This window comes from Artemia franciscana, chromosome 5 (genome assembly GCF_032884065.1).
Source record: "Artemia franciscana chromosome 5, ASM3288406v1, whole genome shotgun sequence".
NCBI classification, from domain to species: domain Eukaryota; kingdom Metazoa; phylum Arthropoda; class Branchiopoda; order Anostraca; family Artemiidae; genus Artemia; species Artemia franciscana.
The window spans coordinates 39,692,733-39,716,078 of NC_088867.1; the positions used below are offsets into that span (position 1 = coordinate 39,692,733).

Consider the following 23,346-nt stretch of genomic DNA (forward strand, 5'->3'; position numbering starts at 1 on the left):
TACTTAAAAAACCTCTTGATACATGTATTTCATTTAAGTCATGGCATGCCTTTGAGACTGTTGAGAAAACACGACAGCATGACTATCCAACGTTTAAGGTGAGATACCTTATATCAAACCACTGGGTATCTCTTTCAAAAAGGGCTATCATCTTTGAACAAAGATCAGACTCAGATCGACAGGTTGTGCCATGATCAGCAAACGACGTGCATCCAAGAACTAGGAGCTCTTGTTACAGTTAGTGGTAGGTTGCAGTTAGGTTGACAAAGCCGAGAGTAATACCTAGGTTTTTAATTTTTAACAAATTAACAAGGTTATTAACATAAATTAAAAAGAGTATAGACCCAATAACAGATGCTTGTGGAACGCCAAACTCTGTTTCGGAAGGCTTACAAAAGAGCAGATCAACCGAGATGACTCGACTAGATAAACATGAAACAAAACCAAAAATAAGTACAATCCCTTGTACTTCTATAAAGAACAATTTCCGAAGAAGAATCTTGTTTATTAATGAGTCAAATGCTTTTCATACATCAAGGAAAACAGTAACAGGTATCAAACCAGAACCAAGAGCTGGTTCTGCTCAGTAATGCTATAACCAAACGGAAAATCATGGAAAATGGGTTTGGAATTAAGAAAATATAGAACAAGAAAACCTTTTCAAAAATTTTACTAAACACTGATAAAAGAGATATCCTGGATCATTCTGTGCTCAACTTTGAAAAGAACAATAACACGAGGACACTTTAAGGCACTTCGGAATACACCTTTTTCAAACCAGAGATTAATAAGCCTGGTTAGGGCAGGAAGAATAACAGGAAGAATGAGTTTGACTCCCTTAGTAGAAATATGGTACTGCCCAGAAGATGAAGGGCCTTTAAAACCACTAACAATTCTGGTAATTTCACAATCAGAAACAGGTTTTAAAGTCATCGATTTAAAACAATTACATCAAATACCTACTAAGTACAATCAAAACCTACGACGATTATGCTCTTATAACCCTAATAAACCCTTAGCTACTTCACAACCGTTCCCAGGGACGTCAACTTCAAGTAACATCTGAAAATTAATGTAAAGTTACTAGGGATTACAGCCTAGAATGCAGCCTGTGTAAAAATAAAAGTAAAAACAAACAAAATGCAAAAACCAAATGATTGAAGCATTAATAGAGGGATAGGGAGAGAGAAAGAGGAGAGACAGGCACACAAAAACAAAGTTTTGTGCAAAAAGCAAAAAGTTTGCAGCACTGGGGCAATTAGACTACAGACGGCTAGTTAAACAGCCTTGTATAAGTAGGTGTGTAAAATGACAATCAGCTTAACGAACATCAAACTTTAATAGTTGTTTGGTAATAAGAATTCCAAAAGCAACACCTGCAGAGCATCCAATAAAAATTACCTGTCGTCTCGAACATCTGGAAGAGTTCGGTGTATCGAAATCATATCAGACACATATTGGTTAAACGCATTTTTACTCCAGCCTTCGTCAACTAGCTTCTTTTGATCGGGTGTCAGATCCTTTGGAAGGACTACAGCTTTACCTAACTCACCCGGTCCTTCTGGATCTTTTGGAGGAAGAAGAACACCGGCATCCGGGATTTCATTCTTCTCTTCTAAAAAAAAAAAAAAAAAATAAGATTGGGAATATTAGTCTTCAACTTTTTCCACGAATTTTTACTAATATAATAGGATAGTAAAAATTAAAAGGAAAACAAGAATAGTCATGGCCTTGCAGTAGCTGACATGGCTTACGCTGAGTGAGTGGGGGTGTAAGCCCATCAGCCAACTTTCAGAAATCACTTACACCAGGTGGCAGGTGCCAGGTGTGACAAAAGTGTGCCAATGGGGGCAAGGACCGTAGCACATATGGCAGAACTATGTTACGTATGGTGGAGCTGTGCGGTACAAGTGGCGCATCGAGATGTACACCACGTGTCAGAAAGTGGGCGATCCCTTGGTTTACACTTTAATAAATTACCCCCTTTCACCTCGTGCGTGGCCATTATTTACGTCCGTTATCGTTTTTTTTTTTTGTCTTTTTTTTTTAACCCCAAACAAGAAGAAATTAACATGTCATCATATTTAACAAAGTAAACATTCCCATGAATGCTGAGCTTATAGTGAAAAATAGGTAGACTCTAGAAGGCCAATATCCGAGACAATATCTTAGGAACAGTTTGGCGTGCAAAGTTGAAACTAACAGGGCTTGTTATGGTAGATGTTGAACTAATCAAAATAAAATATTTGCATCCTAATGCTAACGCTTCTACTGATATTACTGCTACTGGACAAAAGTTAAGACTACTACTCTTAATTCTACTGCTGCTACTACTGCTGCTGTTAAAACTAAGGATGTTAAGGCGAAAAATTTAGGATACATTGAAACTGCATGGAACTAAATCCAAACACACTCTGCTCCCACAGGTTGATGAAAGGACGTATCAGAAATACTTCAGCAACGGTGGATGGTATTAAGTTGAAACTTTCAGCGTGTGTTGAAACAAGAGCTAAGAGTTCATATGGCACTTGTGACGAGGCCGGAATAGCCAAGAGCCAAGAGATCATATGGAATGAGCTCTAGCAAAATTTTAAAAATAAATAGATTGATTTAAAAGGAAAATCAGAGGCTTAATGCCGGTCGGGATTAAAAATAAGAGCTCTGAGTCACGAGGTCCTTCTAAATATCAAAATTCATTAAGATCCGATCAACCACTTGTAATTTATAAATACCTCATTTTTTTTCAAATTTTTCCTCTCCCTTCAGCTCCCCAGATGGTCGAATCGGGGAAAACGACTTTCTCAAGTCAATTTGTGCAGCTCCCTGACACGCCTACCAATTTTCATCGTGCTAGCACGTCCAGAAGCACCAAAACTCGCCAAAGCACTGAACCCCATCCCCTAGCTCCCCCAAAGGGAGCGGATCCAGTACGGTTACGTCAATCACGTATCTACGACATTTGCTTTTTCTACTCACCAAGTTTCATCCCGATTTCTCCACTCTGGGTGTTTTCCAAGATTTCCGGTTTCCCCCTCCAACTCCCCCAATGTCAACAGATCTGGTCGGGATTTGAAATAAAAGCTCTGAGACATGAATTCCTTCTAAGTATCAAATTTCATTAAGATCTGGTCACCCGTTCTTAAGTTAAAAATATGTCAATTTTTCTAGTTTTTTTTTCAAATTAACAGCCCCCAGCTGCCCCAAAGAGAGCGGACCCGTTCCACTTATGTTAATCACGTATCTATAACTTCTGCTTATTCTTCCAATCAAGTTTCATCCCGATCTCTCCACTCTAAGCGTTTTCCAAGATTTCCGGTTTCCAATATTTCTGTTCTCCCCTCCCCCTCCGACCCACTATGTCTCCGGATCCGATTCAAATTGAAAAGGGAGCACCTGAGACATAAGATCATTCTATATATCAAGTTTCATTAAGATCCAATCACCCATTCGTAAGAGAAAAAAACCTCAATTTTCATGTTTTCCAAGAATTCCGGTTTCCCACTCCAAATCCCCCTAATGTCTCCGGATCTGGTCGGGATTTAAAACGAGAGCTCTAAAGCACAAGATCCTTCTAATATAAAATTTCATTGAGATATCATCACCCGTTCGTAAGTTACAAATACCTAATTTTTTTAATTTTTCCAAATCACTCCCCCCCCCCAACTCCACAAAAAGAGAGCGGATCCGGTCCGATTATGTCAGTAACGTATCTTGGACTTGTTTTTATTCTTCCCACCAAGTTTCATCCTGATCTCTCTGCTTTAAGTGTTTTCCAAGAATTCCTGTTCCCCTAGTCCAGCTCCCCCCCCCCACCCAATGACGCTGGATCCGGTCGGGATTTAAAACAAGATATCTGAGTTACGAGTTCCTTCTAAATATGAAATTTCATTAAGATCCGATCACTCCTTCGTAAGTTAAAAATACCTTATTTTTTCGAATTTTTCAGAATTACCCCCCTCCCAACTCCCCCAAATAGAGCGGATCCTTATTTTCCAACCAAGTTTTATCCCTATCCCTCCAGTCTAAGCGTTTTACCGGATTTTAGGTTCCCCCCAACTACCCCCAATGTCACCGGATCCGGTCGGGATTTAAAACAAGAGCTCTGAGACACGATACCCTTTAAATATCAAATTTCATTAAGATACGATCTCCCGTTCGTAAGTTAAAAATACCTCATTTTTTCTAATTTTTCAGAATCAACCCCTCCCCCAACTACCCCAAAGAAAGCGGATCCGTTCCGGTTATGTCAATCATGTATCTAGGACTTGTGCTTATTTTTCCCACCAAGTTTCATCCCGATCCCTCCTCTCTAAGTGTTTTCCAAGTTTTAGGTTTCCCCCTCCCAACTCCCCCCCCAATGTCACCAGATCCGGTCGGGATTTAAAATAAGAGCTCTGAGACACGATATTTTTCTAAATATCAAATTTCATTGAGATCCGATCACCCGTTCGTTAGTTAAAAATACCTCATTTTTTCTAATTTTTCATAAATACCCCCCCCCCCCCAACTACCCCAAAGAGAGCGGATCTGTTCCGTTTATGTCAATCATGTATCTAAGACTTGTGTTTATTTTTCCCACCAAGTTTCATCCCGATCCCTCCACTCTAAGTGTTTTCCAAGTTTTAGGTTTCCCCTCCCAAATCCCCCCAATGTCACCAGATCCGGTCGGGATTTAAAATAAGAGCTCTAAGACACGATATCCTTATAAACATCGAATTTCATTGAGATCCGATCACCCGTTCGTAAGTTAAAAATACCTCATTTTTTCTAATTTTTCAGAATTACCCCCCCCCCCTCCCAACTACCCCAAAGAGAGCGGATCCGTTCTGATTATGTCAATCATGTATCTGGAACTTGTGTTTATTTTTCCCATCAAGTTTCATCCCGATCCCTCCACTCTAAGTGTTTTCCAAGTTTTAGGTCTCCCCCCCACAACGTCACCAGATCCGGTCGGGATTTAAAATAAGAGCTCTGAGACACGATATCCTTCTAAATATCAAATTTCATTGAGATTCGATCACCCGTTCGTAAGTTAAAAATACCTCATTTTTTCTAATTTTTCAGAAATAACCCCCCCCCCCCCAACTACCCCAAAGAGAGCAGATCTGTTCCGTTTATGTCAATCATGTATCTGAGACACATTATCATTCCAAACATCAAATTTCATTAAGATCCCATCACCCGCTCATAAGCTAAAAACACTTCATTTTTCTATTTTTTCCGAATTAACCGGCCCCTCACTCCCCCCAGATGGTCAAATCGGGAAAACGACTATTTCTAATTTAATCTGGTCCGATCCCTGATACGCTTGCCAAATTTCATCGTCCTAGCTTACCTGGAAGTGCCTAAAGTAGCAAAACCGGGACCGACAGACAGACCGACAGAATTTGCGATTGCTATATGTCACTTGGTTAATACCAAGTGACATAACAAGAGCTAAGAGCTCATATGGCACTTGTGACGAGGTCGGAAGAGCCGAGAGCTCATATGGTACGAGGTCGGAAGAGCCAAGAGCTCATTTGGACGAGGTCGGAAGAGCCAAGAGCTCATTTGGCACTTGTGAGAAGGTCAGAACCTAAAGTTAAACTTTATAGCACAAGATCCTTCTAAATATCAAATTTCATTAAGATCTGGTCACCCTTTCGTAAGTTACAAATACCTCAATTTTCAAAATTACCTCCCCCCTCCCAATTCCACCAAAGAGAGCAGATCCGGTCCAGTTATGTCAGTCACGTATCTTAGACAGGTTTCTATTCTTCCCATCCAGTTTCATCCTGATCTCACCGCTTTAAGTATTTTCTAAGATTTCCGGTCCCCCCAACTGTCCCCCCCCCCAATTACGTTTGATCCGGTTGAGATTTAAAATAAGATATCAGAGTTACGAGGTCCTTCTAAATATGAAGTTTCATGAAGATCCGATCACTCCTTCGTAAGTTAAAAATACGTTATTTTTCTTATTTTTCAGAATTACCCCCCCCCCCCCCGCAATTGAGCGGATCCGTTCCAATTATGTAAATTACGTATGCAAGACTTTTGCTTATTTTTCCAACCAAGTTTCATCCCAATCCTTCCAATCTAAGGGTTTCCCATCATTTTAGGTCTCCCCACCCCAAACTTCCCCCAATGTCACCAGATCCGGTCAGGATTTAAAATAAGAGCTTTGAGCCACGATATCCTTCTAAAAATCAAATTTCATGGAGATCCAATCACCCATTCGTAAGTTAAAAATACCTCATTTTTTCTAATTTTTCAGAATTAACCCCCCCCCCCAACTACCCAAAAGAGAGCGGATCCGTTCCGTTTATGTCAATCATCTATCTAGGACTTGTGTTTATTTTTCCCACCATGTTTCATCCCGATCCCTCCACTCTAAGTGTTTTCCAAGTTTTAGGTTTCCCCCTCCCAACTCCCCGCCCCCATCACCAGATCCGGTCGGGATTTAAAATAAGAGCTCTAAGACACGATATCCTTCTAAACATCAAATTTCATTGAGATCCGATCACCCGTTCGTAAGTTGAAAATACCTCATTTTTCTAATTTTTAAGACTTACTCCCCCCCTCCCAACTACCCCAAAGAGAGCAAATAAGTTCCGATTATGTCAATCATGTATCTGGGACTTGCGCTTATTTTTCCCATCAAGTTTCATCCCGATCCCTCTACTCTAAGTGTTTTCCAAGATTTTAGGTTTCCCCCCTCCAACTCCCCCCAATGTCATCAGACCCAGTCGGGATTTAAAATAAGAGCTCTGAGACACAATATCATTCCAAACATCAAATTTCATTAAGATCCAATCACCCGCTCATAAGTTAAAAATACTTCATTTTTTCTATTTTTCCGAATTAACCGGCCCCTTCTCCCCCCCCCAGATGGTCAAATCGGGAAAACGACTATTTCTAATTTAATCTGGTCCGGTCCCTGATACGCTTGCCAAATTTCATCGTCCTAGCTTACCTGGAAGTGCCTAAAGTAGCAAAACCGGGACTTTAGGTTTTCCCCCTCCAACTCCCCCCAATGTCATCAGATCCGGTCGGGATTAAAAATAAGAGCTCTAAGACACAATATCATTCCAAACATCAAATTTCATTAAGATCCAAATACCCGCTGATAAGTTAAAAATACTTCATTTTTTCTATTTTTTGCGAATTAACCGGGCCCCCACTCCCCCCCAGATGGTCAAATCGGGAAAACGACTATTTCTAATTTAATCTGGTCCGATCCCTGATACGCTTGCCAAATTTCATCGTCCTAGCTTACCTGGAAGTGCCTAAAGTAGCAAAACCGGGACCGACAGACAGACCGACAGACAGACCGACAGACAGACCGACAGACAGACCGACAGACCGACAGAATTTGCGATTGCTATATGTCACTTGGTTAATACCAAGTGACATAAAAAAGAAAGCTGCTATGCGCATACTGCAACTAATGCTACTACAACTATTGCTACTTTCCAAGCTAATGGTATTAAAGTGACGTTTTTAAGGAATTAAATAAAATAAACAAGGTTTTTTTTTACCTGAAAGTAAGGAGCGACATTAAAACTTAAAACGAACAGAAACTACTCCGTAAATGAAAGGGGATGTTCCCTCCTCAACACCCCGCTCTTTACGCTAAAGTTTAACTCTTTCTCTCAACTCTACTTTTTAAAACAGTAAAAAATAAATAAAAATAAATCCCACAATAAAACATCAGTGACAGAACATCATAGAAACTGAACAAATTGAAAAGCTGGACAGCTGTCAAACCTGATAAACAAACTGTATATAAGCAGAGGTAAGGATTAATCAACATCTAATAAAAATCAGGAAAATAGTATTGCAAAGTGTTGCTGCCACAGTATTTCAAAGTCGGCAAATAAAATGAGAAATATTTTTTTCAAGACTGAAAATAAAGCCTTACACAAGTGAACCACTTAGGGTCAAGCTGCCCAGAAATGAAGAAGCGATACTGTTCCGGGATATTATTCATTTTTTAAGGTGGAATGGTATAGTTTAGCATGATTGACATGACCCTGAAACCTGCTTAAGTTTGGTTAATTGGAAGTATATTTGGAAAGAAGAATAACATAATTTGAAGCATATAAACCAGCAGAAAAATGTTTGTATGAAGCTGAAAGGAGACTGTTTTTAGACTTCCAGTGCTATTTTTCTGAAGAAGGAGAAGAAATTAATTTAAAAAGCTGTTCCCACAAAACAAGTTTTTCAAAGAAAAGTAAAGAGCCCCATTAAGCCAAAAATGAGCAGAAATCAAGTCAAGTAATCTTCCAACGGTAAAACCACCACAAATCGTTATCAATAAATAGATGGAACTCGAAACGAACACAAGTTACAATAAATAGCCGAGTCAAACTCAAAACATCCTTGAGAAGGACCCCCATGCCTTCTCAAGACCAGAAAATAACTTCAATACAAAAAAAAATTATCGTGGATTGTCAGTTTAATTTACATATGCTGTTATTTATTCCTTAAAGTTTTAATATTTTTCATTTATTGAAGTAAAACAGTAAAAACATTTAAAATGTATTTTGTTTTCAGTGAAGTGCAAATTATTTTCTGGTCTTGAGAAGGCATGGGGGTTATCAGCCCTGCTCATGTTAATTTTTCCTCGCTTGAGTTTGACTTGGCCATTTATTGTAATTTCTGTTCGTTTCGAGTTGCATTTATTACTGAAAGTGTGATTTATGGTAATTTGACCCTTGAAAGATAACTTGACTTTATTTCTGTCCATTTTTGGCTTAATCGAGCTATTTACTTTTCTTTGAAAAAAATTTTTATGGAAAAAGTTTTTTAAATTAATTTTAGCATTTTTTATTGAAATTGTCTTTTTCATAGAAAAAAAAAAACATTTTATATTTTTTCGTTTTTTTTTCAAACAGTTCGTGGTAACGAACTGTAGTAAGGAGCGACCCGGCTCAATAGTAACCAAAACTCTAAAAAATTGAATTTTGATATCAATAGCTACATCAAAAGAATCGCATTTTAATGCTGATTTTAAATATATAAGTTTCATCAAGTTTAGTCTTACCCATCAAAAGTTACGAGCCTGAGAAAATTTGCCTTATTTAGGAAAATAGGGGAAAACACCCCCTAAAAGTCGTAGGATCTTAACGAAAATGACACCATCAGATTCAGCGTATCAGAGAACCATACTGTAGAAGTTTCAAGCTCCTATCTACAAAAATGTGGAATTTTGTATTTTTTGCCAGAAGACAAATCACGGGTGCGTGTTTATTTGTTTGTTTTTTTCTTTTTTTTTCTTTTTCCCAGGGGTCATCGTATCGACCAAGTGGTCCTAGAATGTCGCAAGAGGGCTCATTCTAACGGAAATGAAAAGTTCTAGTTCCTTTTTTAAGTGACCAAAAAATTGGAGGGCATCTAGGCCCCCTCCCACGCTCATTTTTCCCAAAGTCAACGGATCAAAATTTTGAGATAGCCATTTTGTTCAGCATAGTCGAAACCATAATAATTATGTCTTTGGGGATGACTTACTCCCCCACAATCCCTGGGGGAGGGGCTGCAAGTTACAAACTTTGACCAGTGTTTACATATAGTAATAGTTATTGGGAAGTGTACAGACGTTTTCAGGGGGATTTTATTTTGTTTGGGGGTGGGGCTGAGGAGAGGGGGCTATGTTGGAGGATCTTTCCTTGGAGGAATCTGTCATGGGGGAAGAAAAATTCAATGAAAAGGGCGCAGGATTCTCTAGCATTACTATAAGAAAACAATGAAAAATAAACATGAAAACGTTTTTTCAAATGAAAGGAAGAAGTAGCATTGAAACTTAAAACGAACAGATATTATTACGCATATGAGGGGTTCTAAAAATACTTTAGCATAAAGAGCGAGGTATTTAGGAGGAGATAAATACCTTGCTCTTTATACTAAAGTATTTTTAGTAATTTCAACTATTTATTCTACGGCCTTTCTGATTCAGGGGTCATTCTTAAAGAGTTGGGACAGAACTTACGATTTAGTGTAAAGAGCGAGGTATTAACGAGGGTACAAACCCCTTCGTATACATAATAAAAATATAAGGTTATGAAAGTTTGTTATGTAAGTTAATTCTTAAGTTACGTATTTTTTTTACTAATAAAAACGTTCGTTAAAAATTAAAAGTTCTAGTTGCCTTTTTAAGCAACCGAAAAATCGGAGGGCAACTAGGCCTCCTTCTCCATCCCTTATTTCTCAAAATCGTCTGATCAAAACTAAGAGAAAGCCATTTAGCCAAAAAAAGAATTAATACATAAATTTCATTTTAATAATTTATGTGCGGAGAGCCAAAACCAAACATGCATTAGTTCAAAAACGTTCAGAAATTAAATAAAAAAAAAAACTAATTTTTCTAGCTGAAAGTAAGGAGCGACATTAAAACTTAAAACGAACAGAAATTACTCCGTATGGGAAATGGGTTGTCCCCTCCGCAATCCCTCGCTCTTTACGCTAAAGTTTGACTCTTTGCCACAATTCTACTTTTTAAAACAATTAAAAGCTTTAGCGTAAAGAGCGAGGGATTGCGACGGGGACAACCCATTTCATACACGGAGTAATTTCTGTTCGTGTTAAGTTTTAATGTCGCTCCTTACTTTCAGCTAAAAAAATTAGTTTTTTTTTTTATTTAATTCTATAAGAATCCATAGTTTGGTGTGCTATTTATATGTTGGAGAAAGTTTTTCAAAAATTTTTATTCCTGACAAAAGTAGTATTTTTTTTTTAATTCAATTTTATACCTCCTCAAGTTGACCTGAAAAATAAAACTTAATCATTCCCAAAAGATTCTATATATGCTATTTCACAACCTGGACACACTTAACTGTCTTTAAAAGTAGTAAGAGAAGTAGCCCAGAGAGTTTCAACTCAATACTCTCAGTCGCTCTCGATATATTGCCGAGATGTGTTATTGGCAACCCTTATATACAATGCCTTTTGATGTAGTTGAATTGACTTGGGAGAAGGGCTGCTTACCCTCCAATCACTTTTTACGAAACACTTTTTGAAAGTCCACATTCCCATAATTTGTTTTAATTTAGTTCAACATCCACCTAAATCTCAATCAGATCATGGTAACGAACTGAATAAGGAGCGACTCGGCTGAATAGTGAACAAATCTAAAAAAAAACCGAATTTTGATACTAATAGATACATCAAAAGAATAGGATTATCGCATTCAGAGAACTCTGCTGTAGAAGTTTCAAGCTCCTATCTACAAAAATGTGGAATTTCGTATTTTTTGCCAGAAGACGGATCATGGGTGCGTGTTTTTTTTTTTTTTTTTTTTTTCAGGGGTGATCGTATCGACCCAGTGGTCCTAGAATGTGGTGAGAGGGCTCATTATAACGGAAATTAAAAGTTCTGGTGCTCTATTTAAGTGATCAAAAAATTGGAAGATAACTAGGCCCCCTCCCGCGCTCATTTTTTCCCGAAATTGATGGATCAAAACTTTGAGATAGTCATTTTGTTCAGCATAGTCGAAAAACCTAATAACTATGTCCTTTGGGACTACTTACTCCCTCATAGTCCCCGAGGGAAGGGCTGCAAGTTACAAACTTTGACCAGTATTTACATATAGTAATGGTTATTGGGAAGTGTACAGAAGTTTTCATGGGGATTTTTTGGTTGGGGATGGGGTTACGTGGGAGGATCTTTCCATAGAGTAATTGTTGATGGGGGAAGAGAATTTCAATGAAGGTGGCGCATGATTTTCTAGCATTATTTTAAACAAAAAACGATGAAAAAATAAATATGAAAGTTTTCTCAACTGAAAGTAATAACCAGCATTAAAACTTAAAATGAACAGAAATTATTACGCATATGAGGGGTTCATCTCCTCCTAAATACCTCGCTCTTTACGCTAAAGTATTTTTAGAAATTTCAACTATTTATTCTACGGCCTTTGTGATTCAAGGGTCATTCTTAAAGGATTGGGACAAAATTTAAGCTTTAGTGTAAAGAGCGAGGTATTAGCGAGGGGTCAAACCCCCTCAAATACGTAATAAAATTATAAATATATAGAAGTTCGTTACGTAAGTTAATTCGTAGTTAAGTATATTCTTACTAATAAAAACTTTCGTAAAAAATCTAAAGTTCTAGTTGCCTTTTTAAGTAACCAGAATTTGAAGGGCGACTAGGCCTCCTCCCCCACCCTTTCTTCTCAAAATCGTCAGATCAAACCTAAGAGAAAGCCATTTAGCCAAAACAAATTAATATGCAAATTTCGTTTTAATTTGAGGTATTTTTAATCTCTGGTCTGACATGTTTTGAATTTGGTCTGAATTCAGATTAAATTTTCTATAGTTTTTTTCTTTCCTTTATTTTAGAATTACGCCCATGTGCTTTTTGAGAGCCTCATAGCCTGGCGAGTTACATGATTATTTTACATAATTTGGGTAGCAAACATATTAGCCTACTTATTTATTTGACAACAAAAAAAGATTTTTTCGAGATTTGAAGACTAGCAACCCCTCCGCCAAAAATGGAGTATTTAACGTCCGTATTTGTAACCAGTGTTAACGATTACCACATATTCCCTTGTCAAATCTTCTACTTTTCAATAGCCACCTAACACTAACCACCTAATACAGTTTTCGGTTACTAAAATGGCTCCGTGACTAAAAAGAATACATGTGGCTATCATGTTGAAACAAAGGGGAAAAATGCGAGGCTCTAAAGCAAAAGAGGGTGTATTTTACCAAGGGATTTTCTATAAAATTGATAAGAATCAAAAACAGGAATGATCTAAAAATAAATGATATAATCGTCAGCTTCATCCTGGCAAAGCTAATTTTGCTTTGAAAAGAGTCATGTTCTTTGTTTTTAAAGAATAAAAAGTTTTATATTTTGTGCTGAGCGGGGGGGGGGCTCTTCTACCGTAAAAGTCTGGGTCTGTCACTATTCCTTTTTCACCTTTGAAGATGATTTTACAAAAATACTTTTTCTGGCAGAATGTATAAATTTTAATTTTAGAGTTCAAACGCCGTATCCTCAAAAGAAAAATTTAATAAGTTACAATAAATAGCCGAGTCAAACTCAAAACATCCTTGAGAAGGACCCCCATGCCTTCTCAAGACCAGAAAATAACTTCAATACAAAAAAAAATTATCGTGGATTGTCAGTTTAATTTACATATGCTGTTATTTATTCCTTAAAGTTTTAATATTTTTCATTTATTGAAGTAAAACAGTAAAAACATTTAAAATGTATTTTGTTTTCAGTGAAGTGCAAATTATTTTCTGGTCTTGAGAAGGCATGGGGGTTATCAGCCCTGCTCATGTTAATTTTTCCTCGCTTGAGTTTGACTTGGCCATTTATTGTAATTTCTGTTCGTTTCGAGTTGCATTTATTACTGAAAGTGTGATTTATGGTAATTTGACCCTTGAAAGATAACTTGACTTTATTTCTGTCCATTTTTGGCTTAATCGAGCTATTTACTTTTCTTTGAAAAAAATTTTTATGGAAAAAGTTTTTTAAATTAATTTTAGCATTTTTTATTGAAATTGTCTTTTTCATAGAAAAAAAACAACATTTTATATTTTTTCGTTTTTTTTTTTCAAACAGTTCGTGGTAACGAACTGTAGTAAGGAGCGACCCGGCTCAATAGTAACCAAAACTCTAAAAAATTGAATTTTGATATCAATAGCTACATCAAAAGAATCGCATTTTAATGCTGATTTTAAATATATAAGTTTCATCAAGTTTAGTCTTACCCATCAAAAGTTACGAGCCTGAGAAAATTTGCCTTATTTAGGAAAATAGGGGAAAACACCCCCTAAAAGTCGTAGGATCTTAACGAAAATGACACCATCAGATTCAGCGTATCAGAGAACCATACTGTAGAAGTTTCAAGCTCCTATCTACAAAAATGTGGAATTTTGTATTTTTTGCCAGAAGACAAATCACGGGTGCGTGTTTATTTGTTTGTTTTTTTCTTTTTTTTTCTTTTTCCCAGGGGTCATCGTATCGACCAAGTGGTCCTAGAATGTCGCAAGAGGGCTCATTCTAACGGAAATGAAAAGTTCTAGTTCCTTTTTTAAGTGACCAAAAAATTGGAGGGCATCTAGGCCCCCTCCCACGCTCATTTTTCCCAAAGTCAACGGATCAAAATTTTGAGATAGCCATTTTGTTCAGCATAGTCGAAACCATAATAATTATGTCTTTGGGGATGACTTACTCCCCCACAATCCCTGGGGGAGGGGCTGCAAGTTACAAACTTTGACCAGTGTTTACATATAGTAATAGTTATTGGGAAGTGTACAGACGTTTTCAGGGGGATTTTATTTTGTTTGGGGGTGGGGCTGAGGAGAGGGGGCTATGTTGGAGGATCTTTCCTTGGAGGAATCTGTCATGGGGGAAGAAAAATTCAATGAAAAGGGCGCAGGATTCTCTAGCATTACTATAAGAAAACAATGAAAAATAAACATGAAAACGTTTTTTCAAATGAAAGGAAGAAGTAGCATTGAAACTTAAAACGAACAGATATTATTACGCATATGAGGGGTTCTAAAAATACTTTAGCATAAAGAGCGAGGTATTTAGGAGGAGATAAATACCTTGCTCTTTATACTAAAGTATTTTTAGTAATTTCAACTATTTATTCTACGGCCTTTCTGATTCAGGGGTCATTCTTAAAGAGTTGGGACAGAACTTACGATTTAGTGTAAAGAGCGAGGTATTAACGAGGGTACAAACCCCTTCGTATACATAATAAAAATATAAGGTTATGAAAGTTTGTTATGTAAGTTAATTCTTAAGTTACGTATTTTTTTACTAATACAAACGTTCGTTAAAAATTAAAAGTTCTAGTTGCCTTTTTAAGTAACCGAAAAATTGGAGGGCAACTAGGCCTCCTTCTCCATCCCTTATTTCTCAAAATCGTCTGATCAAAACTAAGAGAAAGCCATTTAGCCAAAAAAAGAATTAATACATAAATTTCATTTTAATAATTTATGTGCGGAGAGCCAAAACCAAACATGCATTAGTTCAAAAACGTTCAGAAATTAAATAAAAAAAACAACTAATTTTTCTAGCTGAAAGTAAGGAGCGACATTAAAACTTAAAACGAACAGAAATTACTCCGTATGGGAAATGGGTTGTCCCCTCCGCAATCCCTCGCTCTTTACGCTAAAGTTTGACTCTTTGCCACAATTCTACTTTTTAAAACAATTAAAAGCTTTAGCGTAAAGAGCGAGGGATTGCGACGGGGACAACCCATTTCATATACGGAGTAATTTCTGTTCGTGTTAAGTTTTAATGTCGCTCCTTACTTTCAGCTAAAAAAATTAGTTTTTTTTTTTATTTAATTCTATAAGAATCCATAGTTTGGTGTGCTATTTATATGTTGGAGAAAGTTTTTCAAAAATTTTTATTCCTGACAAAAGTAGTATTTTTTTTTTAATTCAATTTTATACCTCCTCAAGTTGACCTGAAAAATAAAACTTAATCATTCCCAAAAGATTCTATATATGCTCTTTCACAACCTGGACACACTTAACTGTCTTTAAAAGTAGTAAGAGAAGTAGCCCAGAGAGTTTCAACTCAATACTCTCAGTCGCTCTCGATATATTGCCGAGATGTGTTATTGGCATCCCTTATATACAATGCCTTTTGATGTAGTTGAATTGACTTGGGAGAAGGGCTGCTTACCCTCCAATCACTTTTTACGAAACACTTTTTGAAAGTCCACATTCCCATAATTTGTTTTAATTTAGTTCAACATCCACCTAAATCTCAATCAGATCATGGTAACGAACTGAATAAGGAGCGACTCGGCTGAATAGTGAACAAATCTAAAAAAAAACCGAATTTTGATACTAATAGATACATCAAAAGAATAGGATTATCGCATTCAGAGAACTCTGCTGTAGAAGTTCCAATCTCCTATCTACAAAAATGTGGGATTTCGTTTTTTTTACCAGAAGACCGATCATGGGTGCGTGTTTTTTTTTGTTTTTTTTTTCAGGGGTGATCGTATCGACCCAGTGGTCCTAGAATGTGGTGAGAGGGCTCATTATAACGGAAATTAAAAGTTCTGGTGCTCTATTTAAGTGATCAAAAAATTGGAAGATAACTAGGCCCCCTCCCGCGCTCATTTTTTCCCGAAATTGATGGATCAAAACTTTGAGATAGTCATTTTGTTCAGCATAGTCAAAAACCTAATAACTATGTCCTTGGGGACTACTTACTCCCTCATAGTCCCCGAGGGAAGGGCTGCAAGTTACAAACTTTGACCAGTATTTACATATAGTAATGGTTATTGGGAAGTGTACAGAAGTTTTCATGGGGATTTTTTGGTTGGGGATGGGGTTACGTGGGAGGATCTTTCCATAGAGTAATTGTTGATGGGGGAAGAGAATTTCAATGAAGGTGGCGCATGATTTTCTAGCATTATTTTAAACAAAAAACGATGAAAAAATAAATATGAAAGTTTTCTCAACTGAAAGTAATAACCAGCATTAAAACTTAAAATGAACAGAAATTATTACGCATATGAGGGGTTCATCTCCTCCTAAATACCTCGCTCTTTACGCTAAAGTATTTTTAGCAATTTCAACTATTTATTCTACGGCCTTTGTGATTCAAGGGTCATTCTTAAAGGATTGGGACAAAATTTAAGCTTTAGTGTAAAGAGCGAGGTATTAGCGAGGGGTCAAACCCCCTCAAATACGTAATAAAATTATAAATATATAGAAGTTCGTTACGTAAGTTAATTCGTAGTTAAGTATATTCTTACTAATAAAAACTTTCGTAAAAAATCTAAAGTTCTAGTTGCCTTTTTAAGTAACCAGAATTTGAAGGGCGACTAGGCCTCCTCCCCCACCCTTTCTTCTCAAAATCGTCAGATCAAACCTAAGAGAAAGCCATTTAGCCAAAACAAATTAATATGCAAATTTCGTTTTAATTTGAGGTATTTTTAATCTCTGGTCTGACATGTTTTGAATTTGGTCTGAATTCAGATTAAATTTTCTATAGTTTTTTTCTTTCCTTTATTTTAGAATTACGCCCATGTGCTTTTTGAGAGCCTCATAGCCTGGCGAGTTACATGATTATTTTACATAATTTGGGTAGCAAACATATTAGCCTACTTATTTATTTGACAACAAAAAAAGATTTTTTCGAGATTTGAAGACTAGCAACCCCTCCGCCAAAAATGGAGTATTTAATGCCCGTATTCGTAACCAGTGTTAACGATTACCACATATTCCCTTGTCAAATCTTCTACTTTTCAATAGCCACCTAACACTAACCACCTAATACAGTTTTCGGTTACTAAAATGGCTCCGTGACTAAAAAGAATACATGTGGCTATCATGTTGAAACAAAGGGAAAAAATGCGAGACTCTAAGGCAAAGGAGGGTTTATTTTACCAAGGGATTTCCTCATAAAATTGATAAGAACAAAAACAGGAATGATCTAAAAATAAATTATAATAATCGTCAGCTTCATTCTGGCAAAGCTAATTTTGCTTTGAAAAGAGTCATGTTCTTTGTTTTTAAAGAATAAAAAGTTTTATATTTTCTGCTGAGCGGGGGGAGGCTCTTCTACCGTAAAAGTCTGGGTCTGTCACTATTCCTTTTTCACCTTTGAAGATGATTTTACAAAAATACTTTTTCTGGCAGAATGTATAAATTTTAATTTTAGAGTTCAAACGCCGTATCCTCAAAAGAAAAATTTATTGATATTAACCAGGCCTAAAAAAAAGCTATAATGCAGGGTAAAAAACACAAAACAAGGTAAAGGATGCAGCACCAAATCCTTAAGGTCCGAACTAGTGCAACGTAAGTTTTTAAGGACAAATTAAAAATGAGAAAAACGTTACCTTGATCTCTAATATATTTCTTTCTTCTTGCATTATCCTTCAGAATAGGACCTTCATCTTTTTTTCTTTCATAAAACTCTGGCTTCTTTGACACAAACACTATTTGACCATCTTCACTATGTCTAACTGAATCTGAATTAGAGAGTAACATTACACCAATCCAGCAGAGAAGAAAAAATATACCCAATTTGTATATCACAGATCGATTTCTTCGGAAAGAAAATGCCATAGTGACAAAGCTGTCAGAAAACTGTCCACAATTCGAGTTCGACTTCTCGTTCGTAATTAGGCACCAAACACGGATTACTGAAAATTAAATCAGTAAATAACTTCTCAAATCGCTCTAAATGCTCTTTTTTGCTTGTTTTTTTAGTGGAGGTACTTAATAAATAAAAAATCTAATCTTGATTTCAATGTGAGAAGTTTATTAGTTTGAGTGAAGCTTTCAACAGATTGGTGCAGAGAAGGAGTGTCCACAGCTGTTGGTCTCAGTCAGTTCGGTTCTGCGATGATTTGTCAGAACCAGTAGTATACTGCTTTCTTGTCTACGGATAATAGTCTAAATATGGGCCCAATTATTGTCACAGCTACGACCATAATTTTTTTAGACAAGAAGAATAAAATAAAAAATTAGACAAGTAAAAACAAAGTCAAATTTCTACTATAAAAACCTTTCCTATTCCAGATAATAAACTTCTCAAGAAACCATCTTTAGTATATGCATGAAATCACCTTGAACAGAATAACCATACTAGCAGGGTAACATAATTAATATCGAATTTATTAACAGAACAGATGTTCATTTGAGCAAACGGTTTGTGTCATATACGTCACATGACACAGTCTAAAATTCAACTGATCAAATTTACCAAACCGCAAAATTGTTCCTACCCGAAATAAAATACATATACATATGCTTCCCATACTGATTCCTCCCATTAAAATCCGGATTTTTTTCAAAATTTTTGCCAAACCAATTAACAGGGAAATATGATGTGATTAGTGTCAAATTAATCTATAAATCTGGAAACATTACTTTGCGAAGGTCCTCAATTAAAAAGAATATAAATCAATCTAGGTATGGGGAGGATAAAAAGATGCAACCATTACTAAGCGAATGATAACGAATGGTTTCAGCAATACCGGAAGTTAAATTAAACTTGAAAACGTTTTATTCAAATCATATACGAAATAAATAAAAGACGGAAACATCCAATTACAGAAAAATTCTTAAAAAAAATGTCAATACATAAGTTTGTGATTCTACTGCGGTTTTACACCACTTTATAGGGCTAAAACGAAGGAAAAATCAAGTTCGTTAAATCAAGTTTTAAGTTTGATAGGTTTAAAGAATGCCAAAAGAAGATCACTGTCACAACAGATCTGGAACAATTGGAGGTCAAGTAGGGGGAGTATCCACTTGCCCCCTAGATTTGCTTGGATCCTTGCAGATTTCAAAATACACATTTTTTTGGTATTTTCATTGACAAATACCGATTTTGGCCATTTCGTTGAAAAAGTGAAAAAAAGCAGATTTCCTCCCCCTTTGTTTTGGAAAACACATCTCCCCATAAATTTTCGTACACGGATGCCCTTGCTGGAGCCAAACAAAAATTTGGTCGTCTTTGAATCGGCTGGGAAGACAAGAAAAAAGAACTGACCAGATGTAGCAACTTGGTACGAAAAAATAAAGAGTAGGTTGGGGTTGAGGAAGATGGTGCTCAGCTCTGCTAACCTCGAGCGGTTTGGAGATCGTCTACGATTCTTTTTTCTGTTTCTTAGAGTTTCTCCTTTTCTACGTTTTTTTTTCGTTAGAATTAATCCACTTGTTTCTTAATAATATAAAAATGAGACATAGGTAGGACTATACAGAGGAGGAAGCAGCTTACCTGCATGATCTTAACTGTTTGAAAGCAATATATTACTTATCTGCCTCTTACAGACTAAACCTCTGCAGAGATGGTTAAAAAATAGCCATCGGAAGGTCAAATCGAATACCCCTCCTCCTTCAAAGCATTTCAAGGAAATCAGAATCACTCCGAATGAGTATTATGCAAAGATTTTGTTCTGTATAATTTGAAGGTTCTAGGCCCTGAGCTCTCTCACCCTCCAACGTCATAATCATATACGTTTTGTACCTCTTCCGATTCATGATTGACCAAGGTTGATAAGTTTAACCTATTATATGACTATTTCTAGTCGTTTTAGGTTTTAATATCAATCTTTACTTTTCAGTTTTAAAAAAAGAAATAACTTCAAGCATTTTAAAAATAATAAATAAAAAGATGCATATGTTAAATCCTTTTAAATAAGGGTTTTCAGTCTACATCATTTAGGGGCACCCATACCTTTCCTAACACCTTCCATTCGAATACATACACATGTGCTATCTCTTTTGACTCTCAAACATTCATATATTATAAGAGATGACTTTAGATTCACAAAAATTTGACAAAGGCCACTTTTGTGGCCTTGTATGTGTGGTTTTGAAATGAACAGACATTCATCATCAAGCTTAGAACGCAAAGTAAGCCACTCAGAAGTTTCTTGTTTTAATAAAATACATTTTACCTCCTTCTCTTGCTCACACAAATAGTTCGAAATGAGAGGGATCTGTTGTATATATAATTGTTATGCTACATCTTAGAAGTCTTAAAAAAAAAATTCTTGCATGAAAAAAGGGTCGCTAAAGATAGTAAAAAAAATACTTTTTTTTTTAGTTTTATCACTTTCCCGTAAGTTAGTCCGTTGAGCTACTGAGAGCAAAAAAAAAGTGTTTGACCAACGACAAAAATTTTCCCCTTTATACTTGTAGCCATATGCTTTAAGACTAGGGGTTATTTTTCTGATGGTGCAATGCCATCTCCTACAGAATAGAAGTTACCATATTATAATATGACAATCCCAATGTTGTCCTTTTTCCAATTCAATTTACTTATCTTTTACTGTTCTTTCAAACAATCGAATTTTTACATTGAGAATAATAAGCAATATCAGATTTGATCAAATTAGCAAACTAAGATAACAAATCAAAGATAAGAAATTTTATGTCTTCTGAAAAAAAAATAAATTCTCTGAAAATAAATCGAAAACTAAATAGAAAAGAAGTATAAAGAAACAAGAGCTACAAAGAAAGAATAGTGAGCAGAATTTTCTCTAGGAATAAGAGGGAGTACCTCTCCATCCCTTGAACTAATCCAGAATATAATTTGCTCCTTGGTTAAAATAAGTTCAAATGAAGGCCTTGATTTAAATTATGATTTTTTTGAACACGTTCTAGGACATTTTGTCATCTGTTAACAAGAACTTTGTGAAATTCATTCTGCAAAAGGATGTCCAAAGGGCCCTCCCCCCCTGAAATAAAAACTTCAGTATTTCACAGGTAAAAAAACACCATCTGAGAAATGTTCAACTTTCATAAGTGGAGTAGGCAACGCCAGGTGGAGATGTGGTCTATTGGGAGTGTACATAATAATGTGGCACAATGTGGCACAGCAATATTTAATAAGGTACGATGTTATACGGACTTCAATCTGATAATTAAAATATTAACAGTTACTAAATGATCCCTGAATGACCTGGGTTTGGAGATATGTGAACTTTCTATGAACACGATATTAACTGATGGTACATAGAATGGTAAATCTTAAGCCTTTATATATATATATATATATATATATATATATATATATATATATATATATATATATATATATATATATATATATATATATATATATATATATATATATAGCAGTTCGCAAAGAGTTCAATAGTAGTTATTTTGAATCCTCTAATTTTTACATGTCAGTTGATCTAGGCTACCTTGTTTTGGTTTGTGTTTATATGCCCACAAATTACCGAAATGAGGCGTCCAGTGGTAAATATGTATCAAGATGCGCATCTTTGTCTAAGACACTTCACAAATTACGTCAGCTAATAAGCCACTCCTAATTTGCAGTGACTTTAACACAGATCTTAAAGATGATTTTGCCCCTTTTTCGTAAATGTTACTACCCTCACTCCCAAGCGGTGTTTCGGTAAACACAAAATCAAAACCTTTTTCTTATGTGCATAATTCTGGATCTACTTCTGACATAGACTTCGTTCACTCAAATCTTCCTGAACTACAGCGCGCCATTGTTGAATTTTCTAGTGATATATTCATACGTGACCACCTGAGTTTGAAGTATCTGCCTTTTCAATTGAATAATCGAACGCCTAAGTGGTTTCTGAGATCGTATAAATGCGATCGTATAAACTGTGATCGTATAAATATCACAATCACTGCGATCGTATAAATATCTCGGTTTACCAAAGTAGCTTTGATTTTATGTTTTCTAAAATTAAAACGCCGTTCCACCTATTATCAAAAAATAGAAGAGATATTAATTTTGATCTATATTTTTACCTAGCAGAAATCGTGCATTCGCTGAAAGTTGCTTCTACTTCCAGAATTTCGGTTGACTGTGATTACCCTAGGACTGGATATATTTTTCGTATTGTTATGTCTAGTAAGGTTGAATATAGGAAGGCTATCCACTGATGGAAGGAGAGACAGGTTTCTAGCCTATCAAATGATATCTGTAATAATCCCCAACAGCTTTGGAAATATGCATCTAAATTTATTTCTTCGCCTTCTTCACAGCCTAATCCAATTGATATATTGTCATGGGAAAAACATTTTTCTTCTTCATTTTCTGATGATCCCCCACCATTGGATATTAGGTTTCGAGAAATCCTAGAAAACCATCTTTCAAAACTTGACCACACTTGTAACCTTGTTACAATTATTCAGTTACGAATTGAGGCTCTGGTCCGGCTTCTGAAGAGTAGAAAAGCGCCAGGATTTGATGGTCTTCAGTCCGAACGTTTGATTCATGGAACCCCTAAACTATTTGAAGACCTTGCAATATTGTTTCAGGCATTGGTTGTTCAACAATATGTACCAGATGCATTATGTGACGGTATTGCAACGTACGTCTCAAAGAAAAATAAAGATCCAAAATCATGTGATTCATATAAACCAATTACAGTATGCTCAGTTTTAGGAAAACTATTTGAAAAGATATTATATAGACAAATTAGTCATAAGTATGACCACGGGGACCAACAGTTTGGGTTTCGTGAAGGTCTTGGTGTCCAAAATGCCCACACAGCTTTTCTTGCGATTTTTGAACGTCATAAGCATTCGAAGAAGAATCTTTACGCTTGTGCTATTAACATATCTAAAGCCTTTGATAAGATTCTACAAGGGATTTTATCTCTACTAAGAAGGGGTATGGAACCTTTCATTTGTGCATGTCTGTGGACATGGTACCGAAAATCATCAATTCGTGTGAGAGTAGGAGGCCATGTGAGTAAATGTATTAATGTTCGTCGTGGAGTAAAACAAAGTTCAGTGCCAATTCCTGTGATTTTTAACAATGCTATTCGTTCGGCTACTTTCCATTTACCACCATATCTAATTGAGCCATATGTAGATGCAAGTCATTTGTCATATGCGGATATTCTTCTTCTGTCTGGCGACCTTCAAG

General features: G+C 36.1%; 1 protein-coding gene across 7 annotated transcripts in view; it reads right to left on the bottom strand.

Annotated features, from left to right (window-relative positions):
- The window catches only part of LOC136027392 (putative polypeptide N-acetylgalactosaminyltransferase 9), a 101,197-nt gene that overhangs the window by 69,894 nt on the left and 7,957 nt on the right, over positions 1-23,346 (bottom strand). For 6 of the 7 annotated variants that reach the window (XM_065704594.1, XM_065704587.1, XM_065704591.1 and 3 more), the window contains exons 2-3: positions 17,810-18,115; positions 1,402-1,615 (exon numbers count right to left, since the gene is read on the bottom strand). In XM_065704594.1, coding sequence (XP_065560666.1) covers positions 1,402-1,615; positions 17,810-18,038 — 443 coding nt within the window. In that variant the 5' untranslated portion in view covers positions 18,039-18,115. Of the gene's footprint in view, positions 1-1,401; positions 1,616-17,809; positions 18,116-20,693; positions 20,715-23,346 lie in introns of those variants that run through there. The other variant, XM_065704593.1, reaches the window with a different exon arrangement.